Raw genomic sequence first — 14,305 nt, 5'->3', positions numbered from 1 at the left:
CAAAAATCAATAATTTTTATAATTGAACCTGTTACCGAAGGATTTTAATGATTTAGTACGTTCATTAAAACCAAGTACTCTATCGTTATACCAAGTAAATCGTCTAATTTTAATTTTAACAAACGTCAAAAAAACTACTCATTTTCTCAAACTTTGATGAATTTTTTACATTAAACTACTTGTTGTAAGGCCGTAATATTTCAGTAAGTTCTATAAGACCATGATATACATATATTGCGATATATATATATATATATATATATATATATATATATATATATATATATATATATATATGTATATATATCGCTAAAAAAATTTTTTTTTCAACAGTTAATTACCAGAAAACGGTAAATTTTTACCTAAAACTTATACGTATCATTCCCAACTAATATCTTTAAAACAAATTTTGATTTTTTAAAATCCATTCGATAGTATGAGGACGAAAATGTGGACGAAAAGTTTAACACTTTTTTAAAAAGTTTAACACATTGAGATACATCAAATGGCTATTAAATTTCTGAAATAGGTTCAGGCGTTTTTGAGCAAACGTCGATGAAAGGTCTAGTTTTGATAAATGCCAAAAAAACGATACTAATTTTTGCAAACTTTGAAGAATTTTTAAGATTAAACGACTTGTCGTAGAGCCGTAATATTTTAGTATGATCTATAAGATTATGGTATCTACCGCAAAATAAAAAATCATAAAAATCGTCGAAATTTTTTTTAACACTTTATTATAAGAAAACGGCCTAGCCGATCTTTACCAAAAACTAATCAGGTCAATTCCAAACCAATATCCTTCGAACGGTTTTTCAATTTTCAAAATTGATTCAGAATTGCGGTCTAAAACGTGGACAAAATTTTTTTCACTTTTCTGCTATTTACAAAGAAACGGTTCGGCTGATCATTGCGCATTATTAATAAACGCTAGTCCTCTTCGAGATATATCGAATGGCTTTTAAATTTTTGTAATCGATCCAGTCGTTTTTGAGAAAACGTCGATTTACGGCAAAAAATCTGTTCACATACACGCACACACACATACACACATACTAGACATAAATTAATTTAAAAAATATATATTAAGAAGTTACAAAAAATTAGTAAACACTTTTGGAAATACAATACATATATTGTCTTATTTTGAACATGTTTTGCATACTTTGGACAAATGACTCAAAACTTACAAAGAAATAATGCCTAAAGTGTCAAAAAAGTTGCTGCTGTACAAATAGTACAACAGGCTAATATCAAAAATAAAAATGATGACGATTTTATGCTATAAATATGATGACAATTTTATCACCAAAATGATATCACAAAATTACTCAACTATCCTCCTCAATAAATTTATAAAATAATTTATAGGAAACAAAAATTGTGACGCAATCTTTCGAAATATTTTTGTGATTACTTGGATTTTCCTTTGGACTGTTATTCTTGGAAAATCACATGTCCAGCAATTGTACAGTTTTGTCCGTACAAACATGCTGAAAGTTATTCAGAAAACAAATTAACGATTCAAATATAATGGTGCTTCGCAGAAATATCACAACTAAAAGTAGCACATTCAATTAGGTGTTTGATTTTATAATTATAATTGATTATAGGCAAATGATAATATATATATATATATATATATATATATATATATATATATATATATATATATGATAATACATGATTTTCTGTTCGACGTTGAAATATATTCTAGTTTGTGTGCCATCATTCAGCAAGTTATATAAAACTACAAAAGTAAACATTTTACCAAATATTACTACATTTTTACAATATTTTACTAAATATTGTAACAAATATAATTTTATATATTAATATATACATTCTAAACCAAGAAAAAAACTAAAATTAAACATTGTCCTTTGCGCTGAAACTTTGCGTAATTTAAACTTCTTCGGGAATTAATCTTTCGAGAAATGAAAATATACAACGATCAATGAAAATTATTTAATAATTAATTACAATTGATTTAAATATTTTCAAATAGATTTTTCATTAGAATAATTGTAAATTTTTGAGTGCTTATTAAATTAGGCGACGAACGTATTCTACAAACAATGTATGTTTAGAAGAAATTTCTTCTTTTTTTTTTAATTTGATTTTTTTGGTAATTTAGCAATTCAAAATACTGAATTTTATCAAAGTGCAAATTTTAAGAATTTTTTTTTAAAAAAAATAGAGATTTTACAAATTTACTGAGAATTTGGAAAGTTTTGAAAATATTCGATTTTCTGGAAATATTCTAAACTTTTTGTAATAAATCTTTTTAACTTCGCATAGGGTAAGTTATAGTAACGGGTCAAAAATCAAAAATATTTTTTTGCATATCTTCTCGTTTTAAAGCTATCTGAATATTTTGGCATACCTCACAAAAAATGTGTGTGTGTGTGCATATGTGTGGAGACAATTTTTGGTCGACTATTTCGGGCGTATGGTTGAACCGATTAGAAAAATTCAAATAGCGATCGATTCCTATTGATAGGGAAATGTGCTGATTAGTTTTTGGCAAAGGCAGGTCCAGTCGTTACGGAGATTCGGAGCAAAGAGTGCAGAAAATAGAAATTGAGTTTTTGTTAGAACGGAGCATCCGATTTGAATGATCAAAAAAACATTCTGCTTGTGTTGGCAAAACAATTGTTTTTGGAGATTTTTTTATTATAAAAATGTTTTTTTCCAAAAAAATTTTTTTTTGTATATCGAAAATAATTCAGATTTTAATTTTAATTCTGGCTAAAGTTCTAAAGCTCACTTATATACATTAAATAAATAATCTTAACTTTGTAATTCAGTTTATATAATTCTTAGAAATGTTAGAAAATTTTACAGTATTTATAATAATATATTTGAAAACATTTAATATTTCTCGATCATTTCGTTACGGTACGGGAAGTTCCAGCAATTTGTTTTAATGCACAAAGCCATACACCACTAGTTTTACTATGCCACATTTTTTTACGAAAAAACTTTTCTAATATTGATATATTTTTTTAAATTTTCTAAAATACGAAATTATCCGTAAAAGCATTTTTTCACACCGTCCACACAAACAAAATGTTTTTTGAAATAATCTGATAATCCGTTCTCTCAAAAACCGTATGACCATTTTTACAATCTAGAATGTTGAAATCGCGAAAGCTAAATCGAGAATGTTGAAAAATAAAGAACTTAGATTTAGAACTATATTTTCTAACCATTTGATATGTCACATCTACGCCAAATTTAGTGTTATTATAATAAGCAACATTTTCAGGTAAATATTTGTTTGTTTTCTCAATTTTTACAAATTTATGTTTTGAACTTAGTAAAAAATTTTTTTTCGGTTTGCTTTTATAATTTGTCAGTGTACAATTATGATTTATAAATCTGAGATGAGACACGTGGCATATTGCCCTTTTTGTCTCGCGGATTTCGGCAGTTTTCTTTTATTCGATCGAAGGTAGTTCTCTTCGATAATTTTTGTTGCCAAAGATAAGCTTGTAAAAAAGTTACCAGTAGTTATATTTCAACCGCATCCTGTAAATGGTCCAGCGAGTTTGAGTACAACATATTCACTAAGTAACATTGATGAAAGTCTAGTTTCATCTTTTCCCAAATATGGGAATCCATTCACAACATATTTGCTATCAACATCCGATGCCAACCAAAATTTGATTCCAAAGTTATCTGGTTTGTTGAGCATATATTGCGTGAATCTACATGTTACTCTTGTTGGAAAGAGCTGTTCATCAATAGTAATATTTCTCGGTTTATAGCAGTTTTGGCTGTTCTCTATAAATGTGTTCCATGCCTCCGAGATGAGCGCCAACTTGTCAGTTTGCAAACGCTGGCTCCGGTCCCTTTTTATATCAAAACGAAAAAACCGCATAATTTCCGTTTGTGCAAACTATTGTTGTTTTTATCATCACAAAAAAGAGCGGTCAAATGACCGACTACGGTAGTAATAGGTATAGTACATATGTATATTTTACATATGTATCACATACATCAATACATAAATTACACATACATCAATTACAATATATGACACATACATCCATTTTTCTAAGGTATGCCAAAATGTTCAGAAACCTTTGAAACGTAAAGATATATACAAATTTTCATTTTCGATTTTTTGCGATTACTATAACTCACCCTACGGGAAGTTAAAAATATATAAACAAATATTAAAATAAAAGTGTTTAGATTTTATTTAATATCTGCGCCTATTCCATTATGAAACATCAGCAAACTTTTGATAGTTCTTAAAATATGTCTAAATCGAATGTCAATTCAGTAATTGGACGCGCGGGTATAAAAAAGTATTTCGGGTTGCAACATGATTTATGAAACTCAAATGAACGCAGTCAAATATAATGTCCAAAAATGATTCATAACGTACTATGCCCAATTATATAAAAGTAGAAACTATTATATAATATATAATGGTTATATTTTTTTAAAAAAAAGTTTCAATTTTCAACATTTTAATTATCATTTTTAACATTCCTACGCATTTCTACTATTTTTTTACTGAAACCCGAAACCGCTAGACTTGCCTGTTCAAATATTTATTCAGTTCTTCATTTCATCAATACACATAAAATGTGTTTTGAATCATATTCATTCATCATATATTTGAAAAATAAAAGATCTTCGGGTGTCCAACTCCTACCACTTGGTTTCAGTCAAAATATCGGAAAACCTGTTCAGGATTTACTTAACAGTTTCCTAAATTTTCACGGCGATCGGACGTGTGAATATGAATGCATACACAAACAGGAACATTCCAATTTGCATGCAAGTCTGTACACCATATTACTTTATAAATTGGTTTAGTTTATTTAAATTATGTTAGTTATTTTATATTTTGTTTCTTTCAATTTGTAGTCCACTGAGGATGACGTAAAAGAAATAGAAAATAAGAAAATAGAAGTTCGGAAATATTAATTGAGCGGCTGTTTGAACTCTTTGAATTTTGCATTGTTTTATATTGTTTAGTATCATATAAGCATAGTCGTCGCATATATAATTTTCAAATATTTGATGGGTAGAAATTGTTTGTTCAGTAATTTGTTTAATTGTTTTGTTAAGTCATGATAAGATTCAATTTCAAAGTAGATTTTTCAAAAATTTGGGCAAGCCCGGGAGAAAAAACCTGAATGTGGAACAAATATTGCTTCTAGAAAACCCCGGACCGCAAGGTGGAAATCACGGACCGTTTCGGCAAAACCTGGACGTATGGCCACATTATATTACTTAAATCTAACTATTAATATTAGTTAATATCCAAGAGATTTGTTAAATGTTTCACCGATATAATAATAGTAAATTATTATATGGCTTTCACCCAAAGCGAAAGTGTTAAAGTCATTACTTATCAATTTTTAAATTGCCACCTGAATTTACAATTTGCATGTTAAAATCACGGATCTAAACTTTTTTTGTTATATTATTATATATAATCTGTCATACTAAGACATTTAATTATATAGTTTTTTGAATGGGTGGCAACAGAGTAGTTGTCCAATGCATTTGAGACTAATACTCAAAGTATTTCTTGACATTTTATGTTTTTATATTGTAACAACAATTGGTATTGTCGTCAAAGGATTGCACAACCTTTAGTGCAAATGGACTCCCCCACCTACTTCTACTAGGTTCCTGCAATATAAGGTCCAAGTTGAGGGTTGAAAATGTTCATTAAGAAATGTAACATCTTTCGAGGAGGTCGCTCGGATCCAGGCGCGAGTCGCTGGACCCGCTTTGCGTATAGTGGTGTGTGTGTTGTGCCAGGAGAGGAGAACCTGTTCCAGCAAAGGTCAGATGCATTATTGTTTAGTAGCTATTCCCTCCGTTATGTCAGTTAGTACGTTCCAATACTCCGTTATTTAAGTCCAATACTCCGTCAGTTAAATTAGTCCGTTAAGTAATTAATAAAGATATTATCAGTACGTTAGAATTTAGGCATAGGTCATGACTGTACGTAGGTACTGTCATGACCTCACACCTGTAACCTTAATTAGTTAAATTAAATAAGCTAAAAGTACATTCTCTTTCATTCGCGTAGGTAGTTGGTTTAGTTTTTACAGGTAATTACAGGGTGTTCCTAGAAGTCGGGTTAAGGAGTTGGAGTAACCCTTTCATAATGGGGATGCAACGCTAAGATATAATATTTGGTAGTCGTTGCAACACCCGAGAAAGGGCCTATCAACCCTTTTTTAACTCGTCACAATGATGGAAGCGCATTCGATCCCCCTTAAAACTCTCCTCACAAATTTTTAATATTTTTAATTATTAATTAATTTTAATTATTATTAATTATTTTTATTAAAAGCTAAGCGAGTCGCTCCCATTAGTTACGCTTCTGTTCTATGTAACTATTTAAGATAGTTGTTTGTTGTTAGACTACGTTTTTCGGTCAATTTATTGAATATAATATTTGAATAATATGTGATGTAATTGTAATTGTAATAATGTTGTAATTGTAATTGTATTTTTTTATGTGTATTTGCGTTTATCTGTGACTTTTTAAATCGGTACTTCTAAGTTAAGTAGTATTTTTAATTTGTGGAAAATATAAGTGATTATTTTTAATAAAGTTTGGATATGAAATTTTAATGTGATAATTTAGGTTAATTTCTCAAATCTATTAGGTTATAATTATTACCTAATATTTGTTAACATTAGTTCTAAAAAATATATAAAATTATCAAATTTCAAGTAACTTAACTTATTTAAAATTATTGAACTTATATTTGATTAACCTACTTAAGTTTATAATATTAAAAAAAATACTAAAAATATTATTTTTATTTTAAAATCAGATATAATTTAATTGTTGTGTGTATTCGTTCTATTTTTTTCTCTGAATATAATATTACAAAAAATGTAATGAAGTCGGGTTAAGCAGTTGGAGTAACCCTTTCGTAATGGGGATGCAACGCTAAGATATAATATTTGGTAGTCGTTGCAACACCCGGGAAAGGGCCTATCAAACCTTTTTTAACTCGTCACAATATGAAGCTATATCCACAAGAGGCAATTTTCACTTAAGGTTACATTTGAAATCTATAACCTTAAGTGAAAATTTTACATCAAAACTGGGAACGGGAATAGAATCAGTAAACGCGGGACTAGTTTGTGCTAGCAGTCCGAACTAATTACGCCACCGCTGGGTTTCTGATGATCTAAACTTAACTGCTTCGACAATTTTGCTAAAAAAATATTCATATATATATATATATATATATATATATATATATATATGTATATTAGAGATGGGTAACTCACTCCGGAGTTATCACTCAGATACAACTCCTCTCTCGGAGTGAAACCGAGTGGAGTTGTCTCACCGGATTTGTCATATCCGACTTCCCTAAACTGGTACTAAATCTGTTACTGCGTTTTGGCTTTCGGAAGGAAGCTGTCGCTTTCTCGTCTCACAGGCAGTTTTATGACCCTTTAGGTATACGGTTTTTTCCAGAAAATACAAAAATATTACTTCAATGATACAGAACAATAAAATTGTGTTCAAGTGTGAATAGCTCCAATGTATAATTTATTGAATGGGGTCATATTTCTAACTACGACAATCTTTGGCCGCGAATGACGGCAATCAGGAATATACATACCGAAAAATACACGAAACAAAATACATTTAATCTGGTTTTTCCATAGCCTGAAATAACAACACTTTAGAGTGCAAAATATATCAGTGACGTCAGTAGTATTTAAGCAGCAAAAAATATATAGTATTAAATTTTTACTTTACACAATTATATAATTGTGTAAAAGTAATAATATGCTAATCGAACTACCCGATATAATATTAATTCTCGAATAAAAATAGCAGAAGAAAAAATTAGAAAGCAGAAGTATTATTATTTGGTAAAAATATTTTATGATAAATGTTTTGCTTTTATCACAAAGTTTACTACATTATTTTTATATAAAATTAATCCAAAAAATCAATTATTTTCTCATCAGAAAAAATTAAATTGAATTTGATTTTCAAGTTTTGCGTTTTTACTTTGGTCAACACTGTTAAAATTACGAGTCATTGAGTCGATCATGTGGTCGAAAAATTTTACAACTCGTCATTTATTTATGAATTTTTTAGAAAAATTATTTTATTGATATTTTTTAATTTTATTTTATTCATAAATTTTCATTTCAAATTAAAATTTATAATATTTATATTTCATTTAAAAAATTAAATTGGATTTGACAAATCCTTAGATGCATAAACAACGCACTATAGAACGCATTTGTGTCGAGTATTTCGGTTTCAAAGTTGTCGGAGTCGTGGAGTTGTTAAGCGGATATAACTCCTCCCTGAAGCGGAATCAAATCCGAGTCGATCCGGCTTCGGATATGATAAGCCCATCTCTAATATATATATATATATATATATATATATATATATATATATATTAGGGCGGGTCCATTTAAAGGTCACATAGGCACATATGATTCTAGGGATCAAAATAAGATACTTTTCTCAAGAAACCATACCTAAAAAATGAATTCTAATGACCCGTACATTGACCCAAAGATGAGGGTTAAATATGAAAAAACCCTAAGAAAGTAAACAACGGGCATGAGTGGATCGGCCTTCCAAAGTTAGTGGGGGTCGGTCATACATTTGGATACGATTGGGGCACTCTAAATGGGTCAAAATAGAATTTTTCAAAGTTTAATCCTTATTTTTGGGCCAATGCACGGGACATCAGAATTCATTTTACAGGTATAGTTTCTTCAGCAAAGTATCTTATTTTGATCACCAGTATCCGAAAATCATATTTGCCTAAGCGACTTTTTTGACCCATACAAATCGACCTGCTCTAATATATACATACGAGTACATTATATGTTCTGTAGTGGTATATTTATTTTTGCATATTAACACTACTTAACACGGATCTTCAATTTATAAATACATAAATATTCACATGCATGTATAAATATTTAATATGTATGTGTGTATGAATAATATTGTGCAATTGTCATATGAGATTATATGCTTACTTACACTTTCCGTTCGATGATAACAGATGCTTGCCGGTCACGCTCGTTATAGCAACAAAACACAATAATAATAATAATAATAAAATTTTGTTCCTATTATTAAAAACATGACTAGACCGTTTCAACACATATTGTTTTTTCATCATTTTTGTTAAAAGTTTTTTTTAATTATTTTTATTTTCTATACTTTGCACTATCTAATTAACTTTACTTTATATTTAGTGATGAACACAGAATTGTTTTTGACATAATTATCTGAAAATTTTTAGTCAATTTAGTTATATACACAATATGATATACATAAATTGTGGGTGTTTACGTATCGGAGGTCAATGTATACGAAAGTATATTTATATGCAGTAGTAGGTATGCAATGGTGATAATATTTATATATACGTATAAGTTTTTAAATTAATTTTGGAAATATGTGTGCAGATGTATGGATGTATAATATCTCAACTTTTACGGATATTGATATATTTGAACTAACGGTTTCTTAATAAAAAAAATCCAATTTTAAATTTTTGTAAATATTTTGAACTTTTAAATTTTTAATAATTGAATATTATTCATAAATATATTATTATACTGAAACAAATTGCACTGATCATAAATTTTGGCTAATTAATATAATTGCTTCTTAACTTCCCAAGGAAATATCCGAAGAACATTCGAATTGTTTTATTTTTTCTCGACGTTTGAATTCATTCACCAAAATTGAAATAAGTATGAGTATGTGTGTAAGTATGAACAAGTGAATGTGAACTAAATTTAATTCAAATTTCAGAATTAGCTGTATCGACTATAAAAACTTAAAAACCGTTTGATGAAATTCAATAAGATTTGCGTTGTCCAAAAGAGCGGACAAGTCGTTTTTCAAAATTAGCAAAATAATGAACCGCGTCAAAATTTTAAAATTTAATCGTCACAATGTGAAAAGTTGTTAAATCTCAATTCTTGATGATCAAATCAATTATTTACACTCGCCTTAATGCAAAATTCCACCTAGTTATACTATGTTTCTTTTTCCGGCACACTTTCACTTAAGGCAATTATGTTCAGTCTTACGTTAATGTATTATACTGTTTAATACAAATAACAAAATGAGAATCGGATCGTCCGGCGGCTAACTGTCCGGTTTGAATACTGGACTGACGCGCACACCTAATAATAATATAACTGGATGCAGTCAATGAGTGCGCGTCTAGCGACGTCACACAACACGTTTCGGGGAATATCCCATGAGAATTAAACGGCGCGCTGCGCGAAAATTTACTCGATCAGTTTTTAACCTCCAGCTGGGATATCTTTACGTTTAAGGGTTCTCAAGCATTATGACAAGTATTGACTAGTGGTGCACTGCTTCGTGCCTTAAGTCAAATTGCGGAAACTTTCCGCACCATAATTAAACATTCAAGAAATAAAAATAATCAATAATCATTGATAATTATTCAATAATTAATAATAATTGTTTTAAATATTTTCAAAAGAATTATTTATTATAAGTACTGTAAATTTGTAAGTGCTTATTAATTTGGGCGAAAATTTTGATATTTTTGAAAAGCTCGAAAAATATCCTGAACTTTTTGTTAAAAATCTTTTTTTTTTTTAAAAAATATATTTTTTAATTTCTTCAAAATTTTGACTTTTCGAAAATTATGAAAAATACTATAAATTTATAAGTACTTATTAATTTGGGCGGAAATTTTGATATTTTTGAAAATTTCGAAACATCCTGAAATTTTTGTAAAAAAGTCGATTTTTTTAAAAATTTTGATATTTTTTGAAAATTTTGAAATTTTGACTATTACTAAAAATTATGAAAAATTCGGAAAATTTGATTTTTTTTAGATTTGTTTTTTTTTTATTTTAAATTATTTTTTTTTTTGAAAAATACGAATTTTTTTAGAAGCATTTTTCACATCGTCCACATAAGTAAAATGTTTTTCAAATTATTTTAATCAGATTATCCGTTCTCTAAAAAACTGCATGGCCATTTTTACACCCTTTGCGCTCCATACTTCCGAATAACGGCTTGACATGTCTTCCACGAACACGTCTCGTGGTCACTACTAACCGAATATTTTTTCAATCGTGACTTCAATAAGTAAATATTAAATTAAAAATTTTAGTACTGAACCCAAAAGAAAATGACACAAAATGTGTGCATATTATTAAAATTTTTATAAAAATTCTGATTATCTGATATGCATGCATATGTCCAATGATAATTTTTGACCACCAAATTTCATTTTTTTAACTATTTTTCTGGATTTCCGACAACGCTGGACCTGCTGTTCAAAAATTATAATAAAAATAAATAAATTCATTTCGGTTGATCCGTGTCTCGAAATCGTCGACAAAAATTTGTATCCGCACACGCTAAACCGCTTGAAAATTGAAAATTTTCAAAAAACTAATCATTTCTTCACACTGTCATCACAAGCAAAATGTTCTTAGAATCATTCTAATGGAATGCTCCGTTCTCTCAAAACCGGTCATTTGTTGAACTTTTATCTCCAAAACGGCTGGACTTGCCTTTGCCTAAACTAATCAGCACGTCTCCCTGTCAATACAAATCAAATGTTTTTTTTAAACATTCTAATCGGATGTTCCGTTCTCTCAAATGATGCAACTGTCACTTGCACTATGCACACGCTATGTACTTGCACTTTATACTTCGTGTCTATATTATGTGCAAAAGGTCTGATCGCATAGCAAATACATAGCTTTTTGACAGTTTTTACTAGCAATTCATACGGAGATAGAATCCTGACAAAGCATTGTCATAACATTTCACGTTTTATAGGATAATTGGCCCCCTAAAGAAATTTGTTAGTCATTATTACAAAATTAGGAAGAAGTCTGCAAGTACATTCTTGTATGCTAAGGAGAATGGACAGTTGCATTCCTCGTTCTTCCATTAAATAAGGCTGGAGGTATGAAGTTATTATTTTATTTTATTCTTGTATCTTAACAGCAATCAGAACCTTACGTCCTATAAGCTGTTGGTCTGAAACTTTTCTTTACTTTGTATTTTAAGATGATTAATCCATCCTTATTTGATGATTTTATTACTAAAATTTATCCAATAGAGCTGACTTTTTATTGGTGCAGCAACGCCGAATTAAGGGCTATTTTCACTTTGAAACATATTGCTATCTATATTTCCAAGTAAAAATCGTTGTCAACGCCAACTGACAACAGGCTTTTCGAAGTGGGTATCGAACCCGGGACCACTGAATCAAGTCCCGTCGCTCTTAACCGCTTACCTACGGGCGAGCGTATATGTTAGATAGATCTACAGGCGTATTGGCTATTTTCACTTGGAAAGGCATAGTTTAATGAACATTTACAAGTGAGAATTAATAACACTACTGTGTGACTGCAGGAATTTAAATTTGTTACCTTGTGATTTCAAGGTCAAGGTCCTACCACTCCATCCAACAACGTTATAATCACGTTTTTGTATAATAATTTGTCATTACCTGTATGATTTAAATAAAAAATGAACCAAACAGTTGTATGTCAATCATTATATCATATTAACGAAAAGAAAGATGTGTCAGTACTGTTAATGCTATCAATAATCATCCTTATTATTTCACTACATTATTTATACAATTATCAATATTTGCTGATATATACACACACATATATATATATATATATATATATATATATATATACATATATAAATACATATATATATATATATACATATATATATATATATATATATAATCTGCGATTACCTAATCACTATAATAATATCGAATTAATTATATTCAATAACACGATTCTCTCTCCAGATGTCTTATTCAGCCGAGTTGAACTTGTTTGGTTTCTACACTTAATCATATGCCAAAATTGCAAGGTCAAGTAAATATTACATGAAATTATATTGCTGGAATGGAACATATATTTAAACAAGTCAGTCTTTGGTTTTTTCCTTATGATGTGTCTCATTATTGAAGATTGAGTACCATGAATTTGGAAAATGTCAAAAATTCAACTAATATTAATTAATTTAAAACTAATATTTTGTATTCTGTTGCATAAGTTTGTAGATTGTATTATTATAGAGTAGAATTTGGAACTTCCACGTCTCATAATTTTTACCTGCCTTTTAGCAGTATTTGATTTTAAGCATAAAGTGTATTTAAAATTTTTTTGTCAATCAAAACTTTATTTAAGATATTTAAAAAATAAAAATCTTTCTAGGAACAAATATCCCTCCATATCACATCAAATATGAATGAAATGTATGTAGAGTAAAACCTGTTTTTCGCGTTATATGGAAACCAATAATACAGGGTAAATTATAAATTATTTTTATTGAATTGAAGATTTTATATAGGTATATAATGAAAAAATATGAATTATTTTTATGGACATTAGAAGTTCATATAAGGTAATAATATATAATGTAATAATAAATATTAAATAAAAACTAAACTCAAACTAAAGTCTGTTTTCCAACAAAATAAACTTAGGCAGTAATATTTCATTACGGTACAGAAAGTTCGAGCAATTTGCCTTAAGGCACGATGCCATGCACCACTAGTTTAATTTATTAAATAATATCGAGTATACGTACATGATAATACGTGACAAACCTACCAGTATTCCCATGCTTCATATTTCACAAAATAATTAAATTTCTTAAAAAAAGTGCCACTTTTTTGTGAAACATGACGATAAAGTCAATGCTCTCAACAGTCCTCCAAAAATTGATTAAATTATGTAAATTAATTAAAATTTGAAATAATAAGCTACAATTTTGAGACATACGTACAAGCACGTGTCTATGCACTCAAATTCATTTCATAAAATGAAGAAAAATTCATAGCTTTGTCATATAGAGCGGGCGCTGTAGGGAATCCAGTGTGCATAATATGAGAACCGCCAACCCTCTGCAGATTCTTACCTGAGGTGCCAAACAAAATGATAACCCATGTTGCCTGCTTCGGAGTTGGTTGAATTTCCCTGTACCTGTCTTTTTCCTTCTATGCCTCCATGCGTCGTAGCGCTCGTCGAAGCCAGTATAAAGCTATTTTCGGTGCCTAATGTATTTTTCATTTATATTCACGACATAATATAATATAATATAATATTTATATTTCCTTGTATCTAAATTTTTCATTAGAGCAGAAACACTGAACATGTCGGTACGAGTGATAAATGTTAAGAAGCAAAAACAAAGTGGAATATACTGATTTTGCGAAACGGATGATTTGGTCGCAAAACTAAAACCACATTTATTAGAAAATATTTA

At 29.1% G+C, this 14,305-nt stretch overlaps 1 protein-coding gene across 1 annotated transcript in view; it reads right to left on the bottom strand.

Annotated features, from left to right (window-relative positions):
- The window catches only part of LOC113375876 (transferrin-like), a 32,328-nt gene extending 23,060 nt beyond the window's left edge, over positions 1 to 9,268 (bottom strand). Inside the window, exon 1 of the mRNA XM_026615824.1 lies at positions 9,032 to 9,268. Coding sequence (XP_026471609.1) covers positions 9,032 to 9,173 — 142 coding nt within the window. The 5' untranslated portion in view covers positions 9,174 to 9,268. The remainder of the gene's footprint in view (positions 1 to 9,031) is intronic.
- Between the last annotated feature and the right edge of the window lie 5,037 nt (positions 9,269 to 14,305).

This window comes from Ctenocephalides felis, unplaced genomic scaffold (assembly GCF_003426905.1).
Source record: "Ctenocephalides felis isolate EL2017-DRISC unplaced genomic scaffold, ASM342690v1 CF-g0.4_SCAFFOLD_01886, whole genome shotgun sequence".
NCBI lineage: Eukaryota > Metazoa > Arthropoda > Insecta > Siphonaptera > Pulicidae > Ctenocephalides > Ctenocephalides felis.
This window is presented reverse-complemented; position numbering and strand designations above follow the sequence as displayed.